Source organism: Actinia tenebrosa, unplaced genomic scaffold (assembly GCF_029948245.1).
Source record: "Actinia tenebrosa isolate PJP-AT-01 unplaced genomic scaffold, QUT_ActTen_1.0 PGA_scaffold1__47_contigs__length_23844297, whole genome shotgun sequence".
NCBI classification, from domain to species: Eukaryota; Metazoa; Cnidaria; class Anthozoa; order Actiniaria; family Actiniidae; genus Actinia; species Actinia tenebrosa.
The window spans coordinates 19,245,820-19,266,244 of NW_028292578.1; the positions used below are offsets into that span (position 1 = coordinate 19,245,820).

The following is a 20,425-nucleotide window of genomic DNA, read 5'->3' on the forward strand; positions in this document are numbered from 1 at the left end:
AGATGAAAAGATGGTATGCGGCCCACATAATGCCCTTTATATACATAAACACTGAGATTGGTATTGGCTACAAGTCCATTTTATAAATAGACATGTCATTTATACCTCACGAACGAAGTCACGAACGATAGACAGACTGTCAGTTCATAAAGGAGGGACAGCCCACATAATGTCCTGGGTATATATACAGATTGGTATGGTTACAAGTCCATTTTGTAAAGAACGAGTGTGTGAATCAGATTGTTGCATCTCGTAGGATAGCATGTATTATCAAATCCTTGTTATTTTCTGTGTGCTGGTGTTTCCCACGCCAAGTAATGGGTTCTGTGGTAAGTTGTGAAGGCTATTGAAATGATATGCTTTTTCGTTTTATCTCATTTGTTGCGAAACTTCAAAATATCGATCAGTATAGAAGAATAGTCCCTTTCACAATTCCCTGCGCCATCTCGAAAGGAAGCCGTGGACTTGCATCGAAGCGAGACGAACGGAGAGCTTACAATAATAGACACCTTTTTGAACACATTGGACAATTATTCACATGTTTCTATCATTGCAAGCTCGCGGTTCGTCTCGCTTCGATACAAAGCCACGGCTTCTTTTCAAGATGGCGCATGAAACCTTGGAGATGACTATCAAATTTCTTTTCAGTAGCAAGAGTAAGCATGGCAGATTTTCATTCACTTACGAATTCTTTAACACCTTTTTCAGTTACTCATAAGATTTTTCTCTTAATTTGACTTAATGGAACATACTTTGTTTCCTTTTTTAGATCGTTTCATTGTTCTCGCTCTGTTGTCTCAATAGATATTCCTTTCTTGCTCAGTAATTCTTTCTTCCTTAAAGCCAAAAGTGTAACATGTTTTAATTCATGACCGAAAATACAAAAAAATAAGTTGATTCTCGCTAAAACGATCTTCTTGGCAACATTTCATGTTCAAACTTTTTTCAAGCCTTGTTTTATTCAGTAAACGCATTTTCATCTCTTGCATTCTTACGTACACATCAATTTGGTTGACGAAGATTTCCTTAAAAAAATATTTACACAGATATTCATACTTTGTTGCAGAATTTTACCTCGTATATATAGGTACATGTTGTTACCTATATTTAGTGTTTAATGAATTATTTGCCACATTTTTGGCCGCATTGTACCATATTGCAATTGTGTCTAAATTGAATAACGACGTACGAAATAATCCAACAGCCATGCAGGATATTAACTGTACTCGTTCTGCAATCCCGATGGCATCTTTTTCCTGTTTGTTTTAGCAAGTGAAATATATTTCTCAAAGTTTAACGAGTCAGTTCTTGTTTTTAGTAATAACTCTTTCAAAAGATTTCTTAATATTTTTCAAATCCTTAAACAAACACTATGGATCTCTGACAAGATCTTGAATGATTTCCTAGGTTCTCGAAAACTTAATGGAGACCTGGCTCGCTCCTCTACTAGAGCAGCCGAGTTTCTTCGCGGAAAACTGGAAGAAAACTTCCGTTTTGACCCAGAATATACCCGCGCTGTCGTCATCAGGTCTCTTCGTCTGGCAGGCTACACAGTAGATATGCTCAACAATCTTGGAACGAATCTAGACGACCTTGCAAACGAACTTCATCAGCAAGGACTTGGGAAAATCTCGACAGGACGTATTGCCTATTACGTCCAGGGAGTCCTTTCTATTTGCCAAGACCCGAGAGCGTTCCATGGACATAACTTGATTAAACGTCTTGAAGATGGTATAAAGGCGTATCCTGTTGTTGGATTCAACCATCCATTTCCATACAGCCTTGCAGTATTGTCCCTGTGTATGAGTGGGCATGGAGAAGCCTCTTACTCCGAGTATGCCCTGAAAATCCGAAACACGATCAATCAGATTATTAACAGCACGCATAGTAAAGACACCGTTGCGATGGCGACCATGGCGTTGGCGTGCATGAGAGATAAAACGAAAAACGATGCAATCTGCAGCAATGTGTTGAAAAAGACCATCAAGGTAGCTACTAATTGGATGATGACGAAGCAGAACAGTAATGGGAGTTTTGGCAACAGTATCACCACGGCCCACGTGGCTAAAGTATGTTTCGACTTAGTATGGTTCTATTCAATTTCTATTCTATGTTTGAGTGATTTTGTAATTTTTATCCATTTTGATTATCCGCTTGCTTGCTTGCTTGCTTGCTTACTTGCTTGCTTGCTTGCTTGCTTGCTTGCTTGCTTGCTTGCTTGCTTGCTTGCTTGCTTGCTTGCTTGCTTGCTTGCTTGCTTGCTTGCTTGCTTGCTTGCTTGCTTGCTTGCTTGCTTGCTTGCTTGCTTGCTTGCTTGCTTGCTTGCTTGTTTGCTTGCTTGCTTGACTGCTTGTTTACTTGCTTCTTGCTTCGCTTGAGTGCTTGCTTGTTTGCTTGTTTGCTTGCTTGAGTGCTTACTTGCTTCTTTGTTTGTATGTTTGTTTGTTTGTTTACTAACTTTTCATATTGGCACATTAATCTAATCCCATGTACTTGCTGGGATGTAACCGCTTGTGTGTATCTTACGAAAATCTTAATTTGTATGTTCTTTTTTTATTCCCTCTTTTTTCGTTTTTTTCCCTTCTTTATATTTATTTTCAATTCTCTTTCTTCTTTTCTGTCTTTCTCTTATCCCCTTTTTTCTTACATTGATTTCCTTATCATATTTTTATTGGTTTACTTTGTCCAAGGCCCTCCTATCCGCTGGCATTACTCCCAATAGATGGAACTGCCACAAAGCGTTGAACTTCATCCTGCAGAGTCAAGGTAGTGATGGTTCGTTCCAGACATACATAATGTCAACAGCACAAGTCATGCCTGTTCTGATTGGCGCTATTCCTAGTGACGTAACACAACTTGAATGTCCCAGAAATATAACAGCAGTGAACAAAAATGTAAGTCGGCATAAAGCTTTGCAAGTCTTAATATTACTTTCAATGTATTTCATTTGGGCTGCATCAGGCCTACTTTTTACCTGTCCAATCGCGTTCGTTGCCTTAGCGACAAAAATGTTAAACGTGTGCGAAACTCGCGAGTTCGACTGCCAATTGCTTACTATCAATCATGTGGCTTTTTGGAGTTGACTGGGGGGCAAACAAGCGGTTGACTGAGGGGTAACTAGCGGATGTTAAGTCAAAACATGTCAAAATAAGGCCTCAAACTATTGTATTTGACTATTTTCGCGACATCAAACCAGAAAACAAAAGATCAAAACAACCTCCAAAATTCTACAAGGCATTAAAAACGCTGCTATTACAGGAAGTGACGTCTATTGATAGCAACCTATTCTAAAACTCTTGCTACGCCACTAGCTTGGGCTACCTGTGCTTAAATAAGACTGATGAAATATTAATTTCTCTCATGTTTCGTAGCCAATCACGGTGTGCGTTCGTTTGGAGTTCCTCACCACCTCTTCCGATGGTAAACTAGGAACACCCCCTCCTCCTGTTTCCTTGACGGTCCTCAACGGCACCAATACCTACGATATTCTTGTCCTCGCATCGAAACAGCACGACTGTTACAAGTTCAACACCACCATGAGTGCATGGGGTAACAGTCTCACGTCTATTTGTGGCGTGGCCAAAGATCCCGCTAATAAGAAGTACTGGATGATCTACTCTGACCCCACCACATTGACTCCTACAGGGATCGACTCGTATCGCCCCAAGGATGGTTCTTGTGTTATTTTTAAGTACGAAAAACTTAACTTTCGTTAACAGCGCGGGTCAACAAGACTCCAGAATTTTTAGTGGATTTCGATAAAATTATCGTTAATTGACACTTTCTTTTTCGAAGTCCTTTTCGTCAAAGGCATATATCTTCCATATCAAACTTCGTAAGAAAATGGCAGTGGGTTAAGAAAAATTTAAAAAAACTTAAACGAAGTTTAACAGCGCGGGTTAAAAACTTGAGATTTCATAATAGCTTCGATAAAATTATCGATACATGTATCATTAACGTTTCTTGTTTTACTGGGTGTTCTATTTTCGTTATAGCCATACAACTTTGTAAGAAATGGTGATGGTTCAATTTTATCAATAGAAAATATTGGTATTAAAGTATGATAAAATAAACTCTCCTTTTCTAGTATGCATTTCAAAAGTGAAAGACAAAGCCTCTATTTTCCACAGGGTGACCGTACCAACAAATCACGGAGACTTTTCCCCAGCCTTCCCGGTCCCAGAACCTTAAAATTGAAGGGAGGAAAAGAGGAAGGTGTATATATAGTATAAGGGCGTAAAACACTGGATTTAATCAACTGTTCATAAATCCCGCTTCCTGATTGGCTGGTGTGCGTGCTTTATGATTGCACACACCATGCAACCGCGCGAGACAAAGTTCGTCATTAGGAACGGTTCTCTTGATTTTTATTTTATAAAAGAAATAATATACTTGTCTGCCGTGCTGTGTGTAGTTGTAAATGCATACAATGTTACAAATGTGCATAGAAATGTTAGAAAGTAGAACAAAACATTGCAAAACGTAGTTTGTGCTTTTAGCTTTTCCCTGAAGGTGCCTATGAAACAAAGAAAACGGAATTATTAACAATGTAAGTGAATGTAATGATAAAAAAATGTCACCGACTAGACTGCTTAAAAGACAGGCCGACTGACTGACTGACTGACTGACTGACTGACTGACTGACTGGACTGACTGACTGACTGACTGACTGACTGACTGACTGATTGACTGATTGACTGATCGACTGATCGACTGATCGACTGACTGACTTGGCTGATCGACTGACTGATCGACCGACTTGACTGACGTTCATTATAACTTACTTAAAGTATTCCACTGTAAAATTCCTGGAATAGGGATTAAAACAAATAGTACAAGCCAAGGCAAGATGCAACAACTCCAGCCATTGCGGTTACTGTCAATGAACATGAATGACACATATCAGTCATATTTAACCAAGGTAACGACAACCATCCATCCATCCGTCCGTCCGTCCGTCCGTCCGTCCGTCCATCCTTTCTTCCTCCCTCCCTCCCTCTCCCTCCCTCCCTTTCTTTCTTTCTTTCTTTCTTTCTTTCTTTCTTTCTTCTTTCTTTCTTTCTTTCTTTCTTCCTTCCTTTCTTTCTTTCTTTGTTGGCCATCTTTTTATTTATACATCCATTTTTTTATTTTCCCCATCATTTAACGACTCAACCATCCCTTCTTCATAAAATTTCTATCTTTCTTTTTTTTATGTTGTTTTTTCCTTTTTGTAATTTTTTCTCTCTGTATTTTTGTTTTTATTATCTTTTTCTACAACTTACTTGCAGAAGCGTCTGCACGTGTTGTTGGGTTCATTTCTTTGTTCAACAAAAAACAAAAACAAATCAAGAATCAGAAAACAATGTAATATATTCGTATCTTATCCAAAATGCATAACAACCATACCCTCATAAACCCTCCCCCCCCGGGAAATCAATTGACTTTTAGCCGTTGACTCTTCCTACTGATGAATATGGAGAGGGCTATTATTAGTAATGCTAAACAATAGTATATTTCTACTTACTTGCAGTAGTAGAATGAGTGGACGATGTGACTGCAACAGAGAATTAAATTTTTAATTGAGTGACCACATACAAGAGTGTAGGACAATGAAACGGGAGGGATCTCTGGTCTCTCGAGCCACTCGTTTTATTGAACCTCGTCTTAGACGTTTATACAAGTTGAGTGTCAGATCTAACTACTCAAACTAGAGCAGAGTCAGGTTGACCAGAAGGACTTTCCTTAGTCGGTGTGGCTGTCAGTCGGGATTCCTTACTTGGCCACTGTCCTTACTTAGGTCTGTACCTCCCAGTACAATCCGAACTGCAATTAACCTTAGCCTTGTTCACAACTAAGTACAAGATTGAATGCACAGAAGTAGTTATATTGCTCATCCTTATATAACCAGGTAATACAATCTGAGATTCTATTTACATCACGTATTTAGACGAGTTTAACCTTGGTGGTTTGAATGTTTAGGTTATTTAAGGTGATTATTCATGTGTGAACAAATCATTCCTTCAAAGATTATGTAGCATATAAAACAAGAGCTTTCCCGAAGTTTACAAAATTTACGAAATTTAAATTTTAAAGACTTGATGTTTTCATACCTTCACTCTATTTTATCAAATCCAACATGGAGTCATTTTTTGATGATCGAAACTCTAGTTAATTCGAGAAATGTCCTTTGCAACCAAAGATTTTTCTTAATTTGATATTTCAAGGAAAAGATAGGGAATCTTTGGTGAATATATAGCTCGAGATTCGATTTGCTTTTCGAAATTCCTATTTTTGTACTCACTGGCACAAACGACATGAAAATAGTACCGAAAAACCGCAACAACACCGTGACAAAGAAAGCTGCGAAAAATCCATTTTTTTTTTAATTTATAGAAAAGCAATCATGGCCACCAAATAATTATAACATATATATATTATAAGATAAACACAGGTTTGTTAAAATGTTTGAGAACCAGACATATCAGATAGTCTATTCAGATGCAGAATAAACTTGAACTATTCCTTATACGTTCTCTTCACCATTCTGTCCCCCTTATGAACAAGCTGTGACCTCTTAATAAAATAGACTAGCAAATCTATCCAAAATGTGGAGCTTACCACTCCTTGATGCAACTCCCGGACTGGCAGGTGTTGGTGAGAACGATGATGTTGGCGTTGGCGTTGACGACGCAGTTGGCGTTGACGACGCAGATGGCGTTGGCGTCGGCGTCGATGTCACTGCACCTTAAACCATATAATAGTGAAGAGTGTAGGTTATTACAAGTACGTTTTTAGTGATGTTCCTCTATTATCCAAATGACCCTGGCTAGCTTTTGAGTTTCTTTTTTTACTGACTAATTTCATAGCAAAATAAGGACATAGTAACGTAGCAGCCATGTTTCCTGGAACAATGCATTTGTCCCCACTTCTTAAGGACTTGTTAGCGGGGGGATTTTGTGCGTTGAAAATGATGTGATCCTCCCTAGCGATGGGAATAAAAACTGCATTTTCTCCACCTTCAACTGATTTATTTGCAATTTGCAAGTCCTAGTAAGATAAATATGTTTTTTCTATTCTTGAAGTGCAACCAACGTGACTCAAGATTCCTCGAGATATAAAGAATAACAATGAAACAGCAAAGAGAATATACCAAGAGAAGCTAATGAGGAAACCGATAGCTGTAGCTACGAATTTTCTGAAATTTTCAGAATCTTATCATCTAGTACTTACGAAAAATCAGCATCAAAGCTTAAAAAAACTCATGGAATAAATGTTTTCTTACGAATTGTCGTTGTAAACCTCAAATATGAGAGTTTTGCTAAAAATCACATATTCGCCATTTTCTTCAAAACGGCTCCAAGTTTTTTCTTCAAACTTCCTACATCTATAGACCAGAGCTTTATCTAGATGGTAGTGAAATTTCTACAGCTCTTCTTGTCCAAATTTTGGAGAAAACGTTTAGGGAGGTAGGTTCCACCTTAAAAAATAAGCAAGCAAGGACAACAACACCATTTAGACGTGTCGGGTCTTTCTTGGTGCAGCAAGCTTTATTACATTCTGGGTTAGGGTTTTTGTATTGCGGGGTATTGATTAGCTCCAAATCATTATCGTTGGCTTTTTATATATATATATATTTTATTTGATTTGATTTGATTTGATTTGATTTTTTTTTTATATATATATTTTTATTATTGTCTTCATGCTGCAGGTGCCTTGCTACACCAAGAAAGAGCCAACTTGTCATCCTGCATAATTTAGTTCAGTAACTGATGACATCCATTCCTGATACTAAAAATGAAAAATTCTCATATGAAATATATACATTACACTCGTTGAGAACATAGATTCTTGGGGGGAGAGGGAAAGGTCTAAGGTTGTAGTTCTAGCTGAACTGGAAGTTACAAACCAGCACAATTACAGTGCGAATCGAAAAACCGTGGGAAATATTTCAAGAATGTTCAATAGCCAATCAAAAGCGTTGTTATCTTTCCGTTATATTGTATTTGAGTATTTCGAACTTTTGTTCGTGCATTGCACTTGCGGGCCGTTGAAATATGCTTTCATGCATCAATGAATAGCGTAGCGCACTGATTCTAAAAATAGCTTGAAGATTCGGACAAACATTGCATTCTTTTTAACCGCTACGAGGATTATACGAACCGATTTCATTATTTTTACTTAAAGTTACAATAATAACCCATGTAAACTAAGATCTACTGCGATCGGCTGTGAAAATTATCTGCTGTAAGTAAACTTGTAAGTTTGTTTGTCCGAATTTCGCCATTGTCTTCGTTTTTATGACGTCACGGTTGCGCTGCGCTATTGTATTCGTGTATTTGAATTTGTATTCGCAATTAAGGTGGCTGCCTACTTTTGAACGTTCGATTTGAGCCCACGATGTGCGCGCGCTCAAAAATCGCTGAAAAATCTACAAGATTTTATTGAAGAACCATAAGCGTTTTGAGCTTCAACAGGGCAAAACCCTCAAATTTTGCACGGGACTCTATTTTTTGATAGCTCATTCGAAAAAACTCCTAAAAGTCTAGGTTATATCAACATTTTAGGAAAAGTTTAAATCAGGAACACGTGAAAAAATATATTTTTGTATGGATTTTTGTTCGACTTTGAGATTTCTTAAGAGCACCGAAACTACAAAATATGACAAATCAATGTATCTCTTTGTCTTTTTGTCGAAAATATCCATGTATTATTGTAGAGGGATTGACTAGCCTTCGTTCGTGCAATCATATAGTCGGCAAATATCTATTATCTTATGAATCTTAATTTTTTTCTAATCACTTCCGGTGGCGCAATTTTTACTCCAAAAGCTCGCGCGTAGGCTTCCATTAAATGCTGATTATCTCGAAAGCAAGCTCAGGACACCCAATTTTTCTTTCCAGATTTGGAATCAGCATTAAATTTCAATTCGAATAATCGAAGTTTAAAAAAAAGTTTAAATCAATTTTCAAAAGTAGGCAGTCACCTTAAACCGTGAAACAAAATCAAACTAAATACGAGAAAGCACGCAATCATTTGTGCTAAACATCAGTCCATAAACCGTAAATACAATCATTTGCACCATATCCACACCCAATTGCGTGCTGCGAATGTTCAATAACAAAGTTTAGATATTCAAAAACATTCAATTGCGTTCCTGCATGGGTATTCATTTGCGTCCTAAGACAAAAAATTTCGAAAAATAAACTAACAATAGCATGAATCTGCCACGATGGAAGTCAAACATATAGGACATTGTATGATCAGTATAAAAATATTTACGAAATCAAGAAAACAAATTGCGTTATGATGCCAATATTGGTGTTTTCTATATGTCTTTATAATTTTTCATACAAGAATTAAGTGTATTTCATTAAAATCGTACAGATTATGTTATTTCCAGTTGATCTTTTGTTTTTGCTTACAGCCATATTCGTTGCATCGCGACCCGCCGTTTCAAAACTTCGATTTGGTTTTAGTCTTTTCCGAGCCGCCAATCATCTGGCGCCTATGCAAATGAAACCCCAAACATGATCAGTGAAACCCTTCAACCCTTCTCATGCTATCGATAGTTCGTAATAATGCAGGGAGAGTAGATCGAAACATTTGTAATTCTCAAAATATTATCAAAACCACTGAAATGATTTGCTTTCAAGTACAGAGTTAATTTGCAGTCAAATGTTTTGAAGAAAGAAGTCGAAAGCTAGTTTACCTCATTTGATTCTGTCAACAAAATCGTGAGACATTTTCAGTGCCGGAATGAGAACTCGTAGCTCAAATTTCCTGAAGTTATGAGTACAAGCAAAAATAAGACCGCCAATACTTAGTAGAAAGAATACAGTTACTTGTAAATCGTTTTCCGTTTAGAACTCCTTCGAATATCCTCGAGCCGTTCAGATTTTCAAGAAGAGCGGCATAAGTTCAAAGGTAATTTGAATAGGCGCCAGATGATTGACGGCTAGGAAAAGACCAAAATCCAATCGAAGTTTTGTTGGTTCCTTATGTTCCATCACGTTCCTTACGATCAATGTCTCAGAATCTTTTAGTAAGACAATCTTACAACCTGAAACAGTATGGTAGAAGAGCCTTCTCTAATGCGGCTCCTGAACTGTGGAACGATCTACCACAGAACATTAGCTCCTCTTTTTCAATATCACAGTTCAAGCAAAGGGTTAAAACCTGGCTTTTTCAACAAGCATTTTTTTAGTAGTTTTTTTTAGATATCTATGTTTTTACTTTTCAACAAACTTTAATCATGATTATTATTATGTATAATAGCCAATTAATGTTGAACGTTATTTCAATCATTGATTCATAATTTTATGCAAAAAAAGTCTATCAAATGTGTATGTATTTATAAAGTTGTTTGTAATTATTATTGTTTGAAGATTTTAACGTACACCACTTAACCACACTAAATACCTTTATAGTTATATTTTTATATGTTTTATCAGATCTTTTTGTAAAGCGCCGTTGAACCATGGGGATATTAGCGCTATATAAATCATAATTTATTATTATTTTAAAAAACTCATTAATAATTCATGAAGGAAACACAATAGAAATCATGACCATGAAGGAGGTTTTATATCTGATATAGATTCGTCTTCATTTGCATAAACTTTAACTTGGATTTTCTCTATCAAACTTGGTTCATTTCGTAAAGAATTCGGTACAGTATGAGAACATACATCAGGAGTTTTTTAAGTCGTTTAATAAACTAGCAGATCGTGTTTTATCGGGTCTAAAACCACTCGGCTGCGCCTCGTGTTTTATACCCTATAAAACACTCCTGCTCGTTTATTAAACAGTACATAATTAGTGTACAAAAATGTTATTACATATCACATTCATTTGATTTTGTTTTCGTGTATTGTACCTCTGGGCCACCTTAACTGGTAACTAGTTTCTAAGAACGAGGCAGTCCAGAGATCGCTCAGCGTACTGTAACCTTACGTTGGAGTCGGTACTACGTATGCCACGAAGAACTTCAACTACCACTTTGAAATAACGAGTGAAATGCAACCCCAAGATAGGGGGAATCGTCTTAGAAAACCCACCTGAAGCGTAGTTTGCAACAAGTAAAATATAGATAACAAAGACAGCATTCTTCATCTTGTCAGTTTTTACAGAACGTACGTTGTGGCTTGAACACCTACTGCAAATGATAAGGCAACGACTGATTGACTCCCTTAAGCTTGTGGTGGGTCGTATCAGGTTTACGCTCTGTTACAGCTGTCAATCAAATGTCTACGCATGACTTAATCAGCCCGAATAATAATTATTTTCAAAATTTATTTTTAGTACCCAAGGGTGACTCACTACAGTTTCAGGTATCATTCTCTCACACTCTCTTTTCCCCTATCTCCATCTCTCTCTTTCCACCCCTCTTTCTTCCTCTCTCTTTTTGCAAAAGTGAGCCTTTGGTGTTAATCTAGTGAATAGGGTACTCGGTGGGAGAGACTGATTTTCAGGACCTTAGGGCATCTGGCTTGAGAGGTCTATTGTATTTATGAACAAAGTATTACTAATCACCAGTGCAAGTACACCAGTGGCGCAGCTTTACTATACTGTCCGCCTTATGACCCTGGAGCACAGCTCTAGCCAGTTTGAATTAGTTAGGATTGATTTTGAGAGGAGTAAGGAAAAACCGAATAATCAAATAATTCCTGACACTGTATATCTATGCAAACTTTTCAAGCATTGTCAGACAAATAGCTTATGGTTGACTAGGAATGATATGCTTCATGTGGAAACATCACGCATAATTAGGTTGGTTATCAATAACAGATTGAATAGCAACTATGAACATGAAGATTCCAAGCTTTTGAAGACTTTGGAGTCTACTCATCCCTGACGCACCATTTCAGCAATTCACTTTCTATCAGTCGTTCTAACGGATGATTAAGATGTCGCTGTTTTACGCAGCCTTGGTGTTTGGTCTTATCGGCCAGAGCCTTGCAAGATCTTTCTTCAGAGTACGACCATTTCGTTGCATTAGATCCTTCACAGAAGATTAAACTCTACTGGACTGTGAACCAAGCTGAAGAGAGCATCTCGTTTGCTGTGGAGGCCGTTACTACTGGATGGTTTGGCCTTGGATTCTCACCCAGTACTGGTAGAATGAAGGGAGCTGATATCGTGATTGGATGGGTAAAGGATGGAAAACCGTATTTAACGGTAAGCTGATGTGTTCTTGGTAAAAGCTTTGGTAATTTTTACTACGTGTTGATCAGCTTATGTATGGGAGTTTTTGCATAGGGATGACCTCCTAACTTCTTATTCAAGATGTTTATTACATCTTTGGTTTGTTCACATGTAATGTTTTGCTTGTGCTTGCTTTTATTTTTTTAATATTCATGTAACTTCTTATTTGCGTCTTGAATAAACTATGTATGTATGTATGAAACACCACTGAGTAAGCCAATATACTGATTTCGAGATGATCACGGTTTGATTGCTTACAAGAGCCCACCCCATTTCGTGTTACACGGGCAATACGTACTAAGAGTTAATTACCGAGAACGGTAATTAAGCGCTTCAATTTCGCCGACGTTGTCGCCCACGTTGCCGTCCTGCAGCTTAAGGTCCCTAATAAACCACAACACACATTCAATACAGCGTTTTGGACATTTATTTACGCAATACAATATAAGTATATTTTCCACTAGGAATTGTAGGATCATAACTGTCTTTTCATTTTTTTACAAGCCGTGAATATGATTTCGTACAAGCAAAGCGCCGTTAGGTATAAATATCAAGTCAGTTCTGAGTTTTTTAATCCCTCTTTTTTGGCTCAACAAAGAAACCAAATTCCAAATGAAGTCAGATAGCGTCTTGTGAGGGTCTATGAAGATCCACAGAAATGCATAAAATGGTACAACCACATATAAAAATATCGTCCAAGATGTTTAAATAGAGAGCACATTCAAGGATAAATTCACTTTTTTGTTTTTGAAAATGTACAATCGTAAAAGCACAATATACTTATATTGTACTGCGTAAATAAATGTCCAAAACACTGTATTGAATGTGTGTTGTGGTTTATTGTCTGCACCAAAACGCTAATGAAAGTTTGAAAACGTTAATGAACCCACGCAAGCATATTCATGATTGTCAAATTCAATGCTAAATTTCTTAATGAACGTTCCATCGCACTATTGAGACTCCGTTCGCCTTATTGTATGCCTGTTCGCTCTAATGACAATGCTTCTTCGCTTCAATGAATATTTCTTTGCTGTTAATGAACAGCAAAAGGTGTACTTGGACTTTTTTGCGATTCTTTTTCAGTCATTTAAAAGATTTTTTTACTGGTCAACTGACGTTTCACGTTTGCCGTGAACGTAAATCTAAAATTCTCTATTAACTATATATTGACCTCGCATTTATAATGAGGGTTATAACAAAAATAAAGCCTTGTGAATAACAAAGAAAACAGCGACAATTGAGAAATACTCCAATTTTTATCTCTCTGTTGCTCAAGGTTAGCCTCGAATTTGTGTAGAATATTCATGTGTTCCAGTGAAGGTCCGTGATTTGTATTTGTGTTTGTATTGTTGAAGCCGCTGTGCATTCTTTATTTGTATATATTAGTTGGAACTCGAAAAAGGTCTATTTCGTAGAGAACAAGTCATTGCATGAGTACGGAAAGTAGTTATACTTTTCGTGAAGAAAGTGTTACACGTACAATTCGTTCTGAAACTTGTCTCAATAAGCCGTTCCACAAGAGTATCAACGTTCAATACAGCATTAAGGATCGAAATAAAAGAAACAAGCCACGGTAGTCAGACGTCACAACACCACAAGATCCCATCTCGTTAACACCGCAGAAGGAAGAATCAGACGAAGCAGAGTTGCATTACAGAAGACAGCCAGCAGGCAACCCCATTCCAATTAAGTCCCGCGGATGAAGCACTTGTTTATTGATAGACCAGCAACTAAAGTACCAGCAACCAACTTTAAGGATTTAAACTACGACAACGAGAAACAGCCACCCCGACCATAACTCATCATCATCACCATCCTGCATCATCGATTATCATCTTCATCACTGATCATCATCATCATCAACAACAACACTGATCATCATCATCATCTTTGTACTTGACGCCGGTTTTTGTACTTAAGCAATGTGCTTGGATGATTTGCTTTGCGTGGGTTTTGATTGGTTTAGATCGTCTCCTCTATTTCTTGGTACCCATTAACAGTTTGTTTTCGTTTTTACAGGACCGATATGGCGAAGGTTACTTCGTACCCGCGATGGATGACTCACAGGATTACAAACTCATTTCAGGCACGGAAAAAGACGGTAAAACAACGATGAAATTTAGCCGAAAGATTGACACTTGTGACCGTCAAGATTATAAATTTGAGGTACTTTATGAATTGTTTTTGTAGTGGTTGGTGATAGCGATATATATTTATTTTCGTATGCGTAGCCTAATTTTATGTTTGTTCAGTGTTGACTGTATGTCAATGTGTGTTTTGTTACAGGTGCAGTTCCCTTTTCCTATAGATCTGCAGTTGTATATTTTTCTATTGATACAAAGGGCTTTTTCTTTTCTTAGGGTGGAACGACTAGAGTGATTTTTGCGTATCACGAGGAAGATCCCACCTCTGACACCAACATGAAGAAGCATTCTGATAAAGGATCAAGAAGCATTCTCCTGCTAAACTTTGTGAAAACATCGAAACCCGATCCATCTTGGAAAAAACTAGATGTACTAATGGACAATGTAAGGCAGCGTTACAGGTTTTTTTGAATTTACAATTTTTTCACAGAATCCTTGTTGGAATGGCTGTTTGACGACTGAACGTACTGATATGTTCACATACCTTATTCTTTACATCGGAAAAATGCGAATTCATCACCAGAAATGGAATTCCAGTTAGTTAATTTGAACACAGAAAAGTGCAAGAAACTCGGTCTTTCCAAATGATAATATTTATTGATGAGTATGGTTAAGGAGGGTCACTCCAAACTCACCTTAAAAAAATATATTCTTGTTACTTCTAGTTGACAATTCCAAAACTCCATACCAGCTACATGTGCAGACTTTTCAGGCTTCCCGATTTTGGAGGAAAGAAACACATTGTGAGGGTGAGTTTGCAAGCTACATTTTGCCTTGCCTTGCCTTGCCTTGCCTTGCCTTGCCTTGCCTTGCCTTGCCTTGCCTTGCCTTGCCTTACAATTTTTTTCAGTTTGAGACCGTAGTCCAACCAGACAACGAAGGCTTCGTTCATCATTTACTCATCAATGAATGCAAAGGAAAAGTTCCTGATCACCTGCTTAGCTACACTGGAAACTATCTCGACTATGCCAATATGCCCGCAGAGATCTTGAATTGTAAATTAGGGGACATCATGTATGGCTGGGGTGTTGGTGCTGGGGTAAGTTATAGAACATCTGTGTTCTTTAATTTAGGACATCATGGTTGCTTGGGCTGACAGATAGAATCACCTCGTAAAATCAATGTTTCTCATGTCCATCATTTCTTGAACGAAAAATTCTTTCATTTCTTCAGCCGTTTGTGTATCCTGAACACGTTGGGTACCCTGTGGGAACGAACGACAGTGGCTCGGTAATTATCATGGAAATTCATTACGACAATCCTAAAAACGTAGAAGGTAAAATATTACGCTAAAATATTTAATATTAACAAAGATTTCGATATAGAATTCAAAATAAAAAATAACGCAAATAAAGCAACATTTCGAAGTCAACAAGACTCCATCATTGTTTTCAAGTTCTATTTATTCAAATTACATTATAAATTGCTGAATTAACTAGATTGAAATACTTTGTCAGGCAAGTCAAAGTCGTATATTTGCGTTATTCTTTATTATAGAATAAAATATTTCAGCTATAAATAATTCCGCTGTCATAGAAAATGAAGGATTCTCGGGATATGCTTGTACCCCAGAGATAGAAAGGGGTGAAAGTCAGGAGAGTATGAGGTAATTAAGGGTATTTACTATGATAAAATTATAATAGGTGGCTAGTCAAAATGTATGCACCTCACAACACTGCAGTCATAATAGGGTCTACAGTTATGAGAGGTGGTTAAGAGTGTGGTGAATGCGCCTCACAACACTATAGTCATAAGAGATGGTAAGTGATGTTGTGTTTACACCTCACAACACTATAGCCATAAGGGGTGGTTAGTATCACGTGTAACTAGGCGCTCACCCTATATAGTACGGTGGTCATTCACAGAGTTTATTAACGCCCTCATTCTTTTAGTATACTTTTGAATACTGGTTGCCCTGCGTAGCAAAGAGATCTAATGCCGTGCGTTAAAAGCCACACATAAATATTACGAATGTTTGTTGTAGGACGGCTCGACAATTCCGGAGTAACGCTCTACTATACGTCTGATGTGCGTACATACGATGCTGGTACTTTCAATGTGGGGGATGAAGCTACATCATGGATGGTAATACCACCCAACCAGGAAAACTGGACCACTACAGGATATTGTAGAAAAGAATGCACCCAAAAGGTAGATTGTGGTTGTAGGGGGAGGGGAGGTGAGTGACGGATCACTGGATCACTATAGGATACTGTAGAAAAGAATGCACCCAAAAGGTAGATTGTGGTTGTAGGGGGAGGGGAGGTGAGTGACGGATCACTGGATCACTACAGGATATTGTAGAAAAGAATGCACCCAAAAGGTAGATTGTCGTTGTAGGGGGAGGGGAGGGGAGTGAAGGATCGCTGGATCACTACAGGATATTGTAGAAAAGAATGCCCCCAAAAGATAGATTGTCGTTGTAGGGGGAGGGGGAGGTGAGTGAAGGATCACTGGATCACTACAGGATACTGTAGAAAAGAGAGCACCCAAAAGGTAGATTGTCGTTGTAGGGGGAGGGGAGGTGAGTGGAGGATCACTGGATCACTACAGGATACTGTAGAAAAGAGAGCACCCAAAAGGTATAATTTCGTCGTAGGGGGAAGGGAGGTGAGTAAATAAAAGGATGCTTGCTTTCTTAATTTTACATAAGAGAGGGGAGAGGGCGGCGTATATACATTTCCCCCATTAGGAAATTAATCAATTAATCAAAAGATTTTTTGTCTAATCCTGTCCAATTCTATTGGCATGAAAAGGTCCTTGAAAGCAGTCCACTTCCTGAGAAAGGAATCAAAATCATTTCTTCATATTTACACACACATGTAGCAGGTAAGAACTAGATACAGAAGACCACACAGGGATCCATAGGGAATGTTGAGCATGGGTTGCAATCACTCCCAGTCTGATCGACGTTAAACAATTTTATCTTGCGACATTTGACTAAGCGCAAGCTAAATACCAATGCAGAGTATATTCAAAAATTAAATATAAAATATTTTTTCAACGCAGGTCGTGCCATCTGGACCCAACACATCAGGGACGGTGTTCAGCTACCAGATATTGCAAGAGATAACAACTATGATTTTAACTTTCAGGTACAGCTGATACGCTGATTATTTTTATGTTTGATTAAATCCTGTAATGACAACGCCTCCTTCAGCGGCTGAATCCCGTGAAAACGTTTTCAATTAACGAGTTTGCAGTTTAAAATCAATGGACATAGGCTCATTAATATCATAGACTGTTAAGTCCCTCTTTCTACACAATGGAGGCACTTTTTACTTCGTAAATGTACGGGGACAAGGGCAAGTCACTTAATTTTGTTCCTCTCACTTTCCTATCCTTTTCCAACATTCTTCCTTCCTTCTTTCTCGTTCCTTCCTTCCTTCTTTCCTTTTTTCATTTCTTCATTCACCTTTCGTTCTTTCATTTTATTATTTCATCATTTGTTCGTTTGTTTTCATTCTTCAGGAGATGCAAATCCACCCTAAAGAGATTCACTTCCAACCCGTAAGTTGTTTCACTATGTAATAGTTCCCCATTTTGATTAATGCCTCGACCACGTGATCTGAGGATATGTTCATTTCAATACCAGGGTGACGAGATAATTCAGCAGTGCAAGTACAATACCAAAGGTCACACCACAGCTACATTTGTGAGTGTTATGTGAACTTATTTTTTGATCTTGGTAATCAGTGGCTTAGCGTGTGTCCCAGGACTAATGGATGGAAGCGGGCGTGCACTCGTCTGGATAAAACTTGTGAAGAAAGGAAAAATTTCCCAAAATTCATTTGGTTTGTCATTTGCAGGGAGGCACTAGTACCTTAGACGAAATGTGTCTTAACATCATGACGTATTATCCACGGTTAAGAGAACTGGGTTCAAGCTGCAGCAGTAGCAACATGCCAGCAGCATACAGGTTTCTCGAAAAAAACTTCCCGTAAGTGGTTGGTTCCATCCATGCATCCTTGCATCCATGCATCCATGCATCCATGCATCCATGCATCCATGCATCCATGCATCCATGCATCCATGCATCCATGCATCCATACATCCATGCATCCATGCATCCATGCATCCATGCATCCATGCATCCATGCATCCATGCATCCATGCATCCATGCATCCATCGTACTGACCCATCCTTTTTTCCTTTTCTATTTTTTCCCTTCTCTCGCCCTTTTACCCCTTTCTCGTCTTCCTTCTCTTTTTCCATCTGTAATTAACCCACTCCACTTTAAGATATTCAATCACTGACTGTTTTTTTAATCTGTTTTGTTTCCTAGGTCCTACAAAGCTCATTCCAACAGGTGGTACAACCCTCTTGTGGCAGCTAAACCCAACTGGACCGACGAACTGACAAACGATTTGAGAAATTTCCTCGATAAAGAAAACTTGATATCAGACTGCTCAAACAAAGCAAACCCCAGTAACTTTGCAGTAAGTCACACAACGGAACAATCTCAGGGGCGTAGCCAAGGGAGTCCTGCACCCACACCCTCACACTGTAGAAACCCAAACACCTAAGTAGTCAGGTGATACGTTCAAGCGACTTACTGATGTTCTGTTTTGCTCTCCCCCCCCCCCCCCCCCCTTCCCATGCAACATTCTGGCAACGCCCCTGAAGCTTAATCTACGAAATACTGCATTGAAGGTGTTGATTTTACCGTTGAGTATCTTAAATACTTACTTCAATTCCAGGAACGGATTAACCCAAAGAACCTGAGCAATAAGACTGCGTTCAACAAGCCATATCAACCACCACCTTCGGCTTGTGACGTAAACAGTTCGTCGACGGCTTTGCGAGTCAACATAATACATCTTTCATTGGATGTCTGGTTTATTTGGGCTCTTGGAGCTGGCGTTCTCTCGCGGTAGTTCAAAACTTTGTTTACCGTGTTCTGGTTGAACACTATCTGAGTCGCACTTCATCTACATGATCACTTAGCTCAATGCAGTGTTAATGATCACCATATGAGAAAACGTTGATGCTTAACTGAAGTCAGACCGACTGAACTTCAATGAAGTTTCTTCAGTTTTATCTTTGCACAGGCGCACTCCCTACTTGTTTTTGATACTCGCAATAGTTGTTTCTTTAGGCTCTGGCTGAAGGAGGAAACATGTTTACCCCGCGCATGTTTCCTCGATGTTTCCAGTTTAGCCACATGCGAAAAATTGCTGCGTGCAACAAATTTTGCTTCCAAGACGCTGTGCGGCAAAAACATTTCATGTTTCCAAGACGCATGGAAACATTGTTTAACGATATTTCCTGACAGTTTTGCCACCTTAGGAAACATTTAGGGAAACATGTTTCTTTGTTTAGCCAGGGCCTTATAGATAGATACTGTGCTATTGTATAATTTGATCATCAGTTTCTTATTCACTAAGTTTTATCGTAAACAGACTCGCTCTTCATTAAAGCGGGAAATCATTATTCAAAACCCCATTTTATGGGCATCAGTGGCAAAATGAGCAGCAAACTTCATCAAAAATCATGTCTTTTGTTCTCATTATTTATGATTTTCTCTTATATCTTTATTCACGAAATACATAGTATAATTACGTGTAATGAAATAATAAAATTCCCATGCACAAGTTACAAAATACAAATAGTTCAAATAAGATACGCGAAGACCTATGAGGTGTTTCTTTAATCATCAGCTGATACGAGTTTTTGAATCCTATATATTATCTGCTCCAAATGGTGATCAAACAGTTATGTGCTGTCGAAAAAGAGTTTTAAAGTTTTGATAACTTGCAATAAGCCTGAAGCGAGATGACGTTTTACCCCCGTCTCTAGACCATAATCCTTTTCACACTGCTTTTGTTCTTTAATTATGACTATTGTTCCTGTATTCTCTAAGGAATCAAAAGTTTTAATATGAAAGAATTTTAAAAACTATTATGGTATAGAGTCGGGGGTAAAACGTCATCTCGCTTCAGGCTTATTCAGCTGATGAACATTCCGCACGGGACAGGAAATGACGTCAAGTAAAACCAAGCGATTCCATTGGTTGCAATGAACCATAGATTTTCACGTGAGCGAGCTTGAAATTATGCAAATAAACTCAAAGCAAAGTAAAAACATCTTCGAC

At 38.2% G+C, this 20,425-nt stretch overlaps 3 protein-coding genes across 3 annotated transcripts; 2 read left to right on the top strand and 1 right to left on the bottom strand.

Moving 5' to 3' along the window:
* Positions 1-174: 174 nt before the first annotated feature.
* LOC116294064 (transcobalamin-2) lies at positions 175-4,073 on the top strand. Its single transcript, XM_031701594.2, has 4 exons — positions 175-329; positions 1,408-2,069; positions 2,691-2,894; positions 3,372-4,073. Exons 1-4 carry the CDS (start codon positions 263-265, stop codon positions 3,714-3,716), a joined length of 1,278 nt encoding a protein of 425 aa, XP_031557454.1. The 5' UTR covers positions 175-262; the 3' UTR covers positions 3,717-4,073.
* Positions 4,074-4,350: 277 nt separating this feature from the next.
* LOC116294058 (uncharacterized) lies at positions 4,351-11,165 on the bottom strand. The gene is made up of 6 exons (XM_089032233.1): positions 11,040-11,165; positions 6,601-6,726; positions 5,507-5,536; positions 5,265-5,300; positions 4,785-4,876; positions 4,351-4,516 (listed from the first exon to the last, which is right to left on the bottom strand). The coding sequence occupies exons 1-5, from the start codon at positions 11,092-11,094 to the stop codon at positions 4,821-4,823; spliced, it is 303 nt and encodes a 100-aa protein (XP_088888359.1). The 5' UTR covers positions 11,095-11,165; the 3' UTR covers positions 4,351-4,516; positions 4,785-4,820.
* A 359-nt stretch (positions 11,166-11,524) lies between these two features.
* LOC116294045 (DBH-like monooxygenase protein 1) lies at positions 11,525-19,863 on the top strand. The gene is made up of 14 exons (XM_089033183.1): positions 11,525-12,159; positions 14,206-14,352; positions 14,547-14,714; positions 14,996-15,079; positions 15,181-15,369; positions 15,504-15,606; positions 16,315-16,481; positions 17,087-17,159; positions 17,340-17,425; positions 17,802-17,840; positions 17,926-17,985; positions 18,140-18,270; positions 18,617-18,770; positions 19,032-19,863. The coding sequence occupies exons 1-14, from the start codon at positions 12,103-12,105 to the stop codon at positions 19,206-19,208; spliced, it is 1,635 nt and encodes a 544-aa protein (XP_088889309.1). The 5' UTR covers positions 11,525-12,102; the 3' UTR covers positions 19,209-19,863.
* Positions 19,864-20,425: the final 562 nt, after the last annotated feature.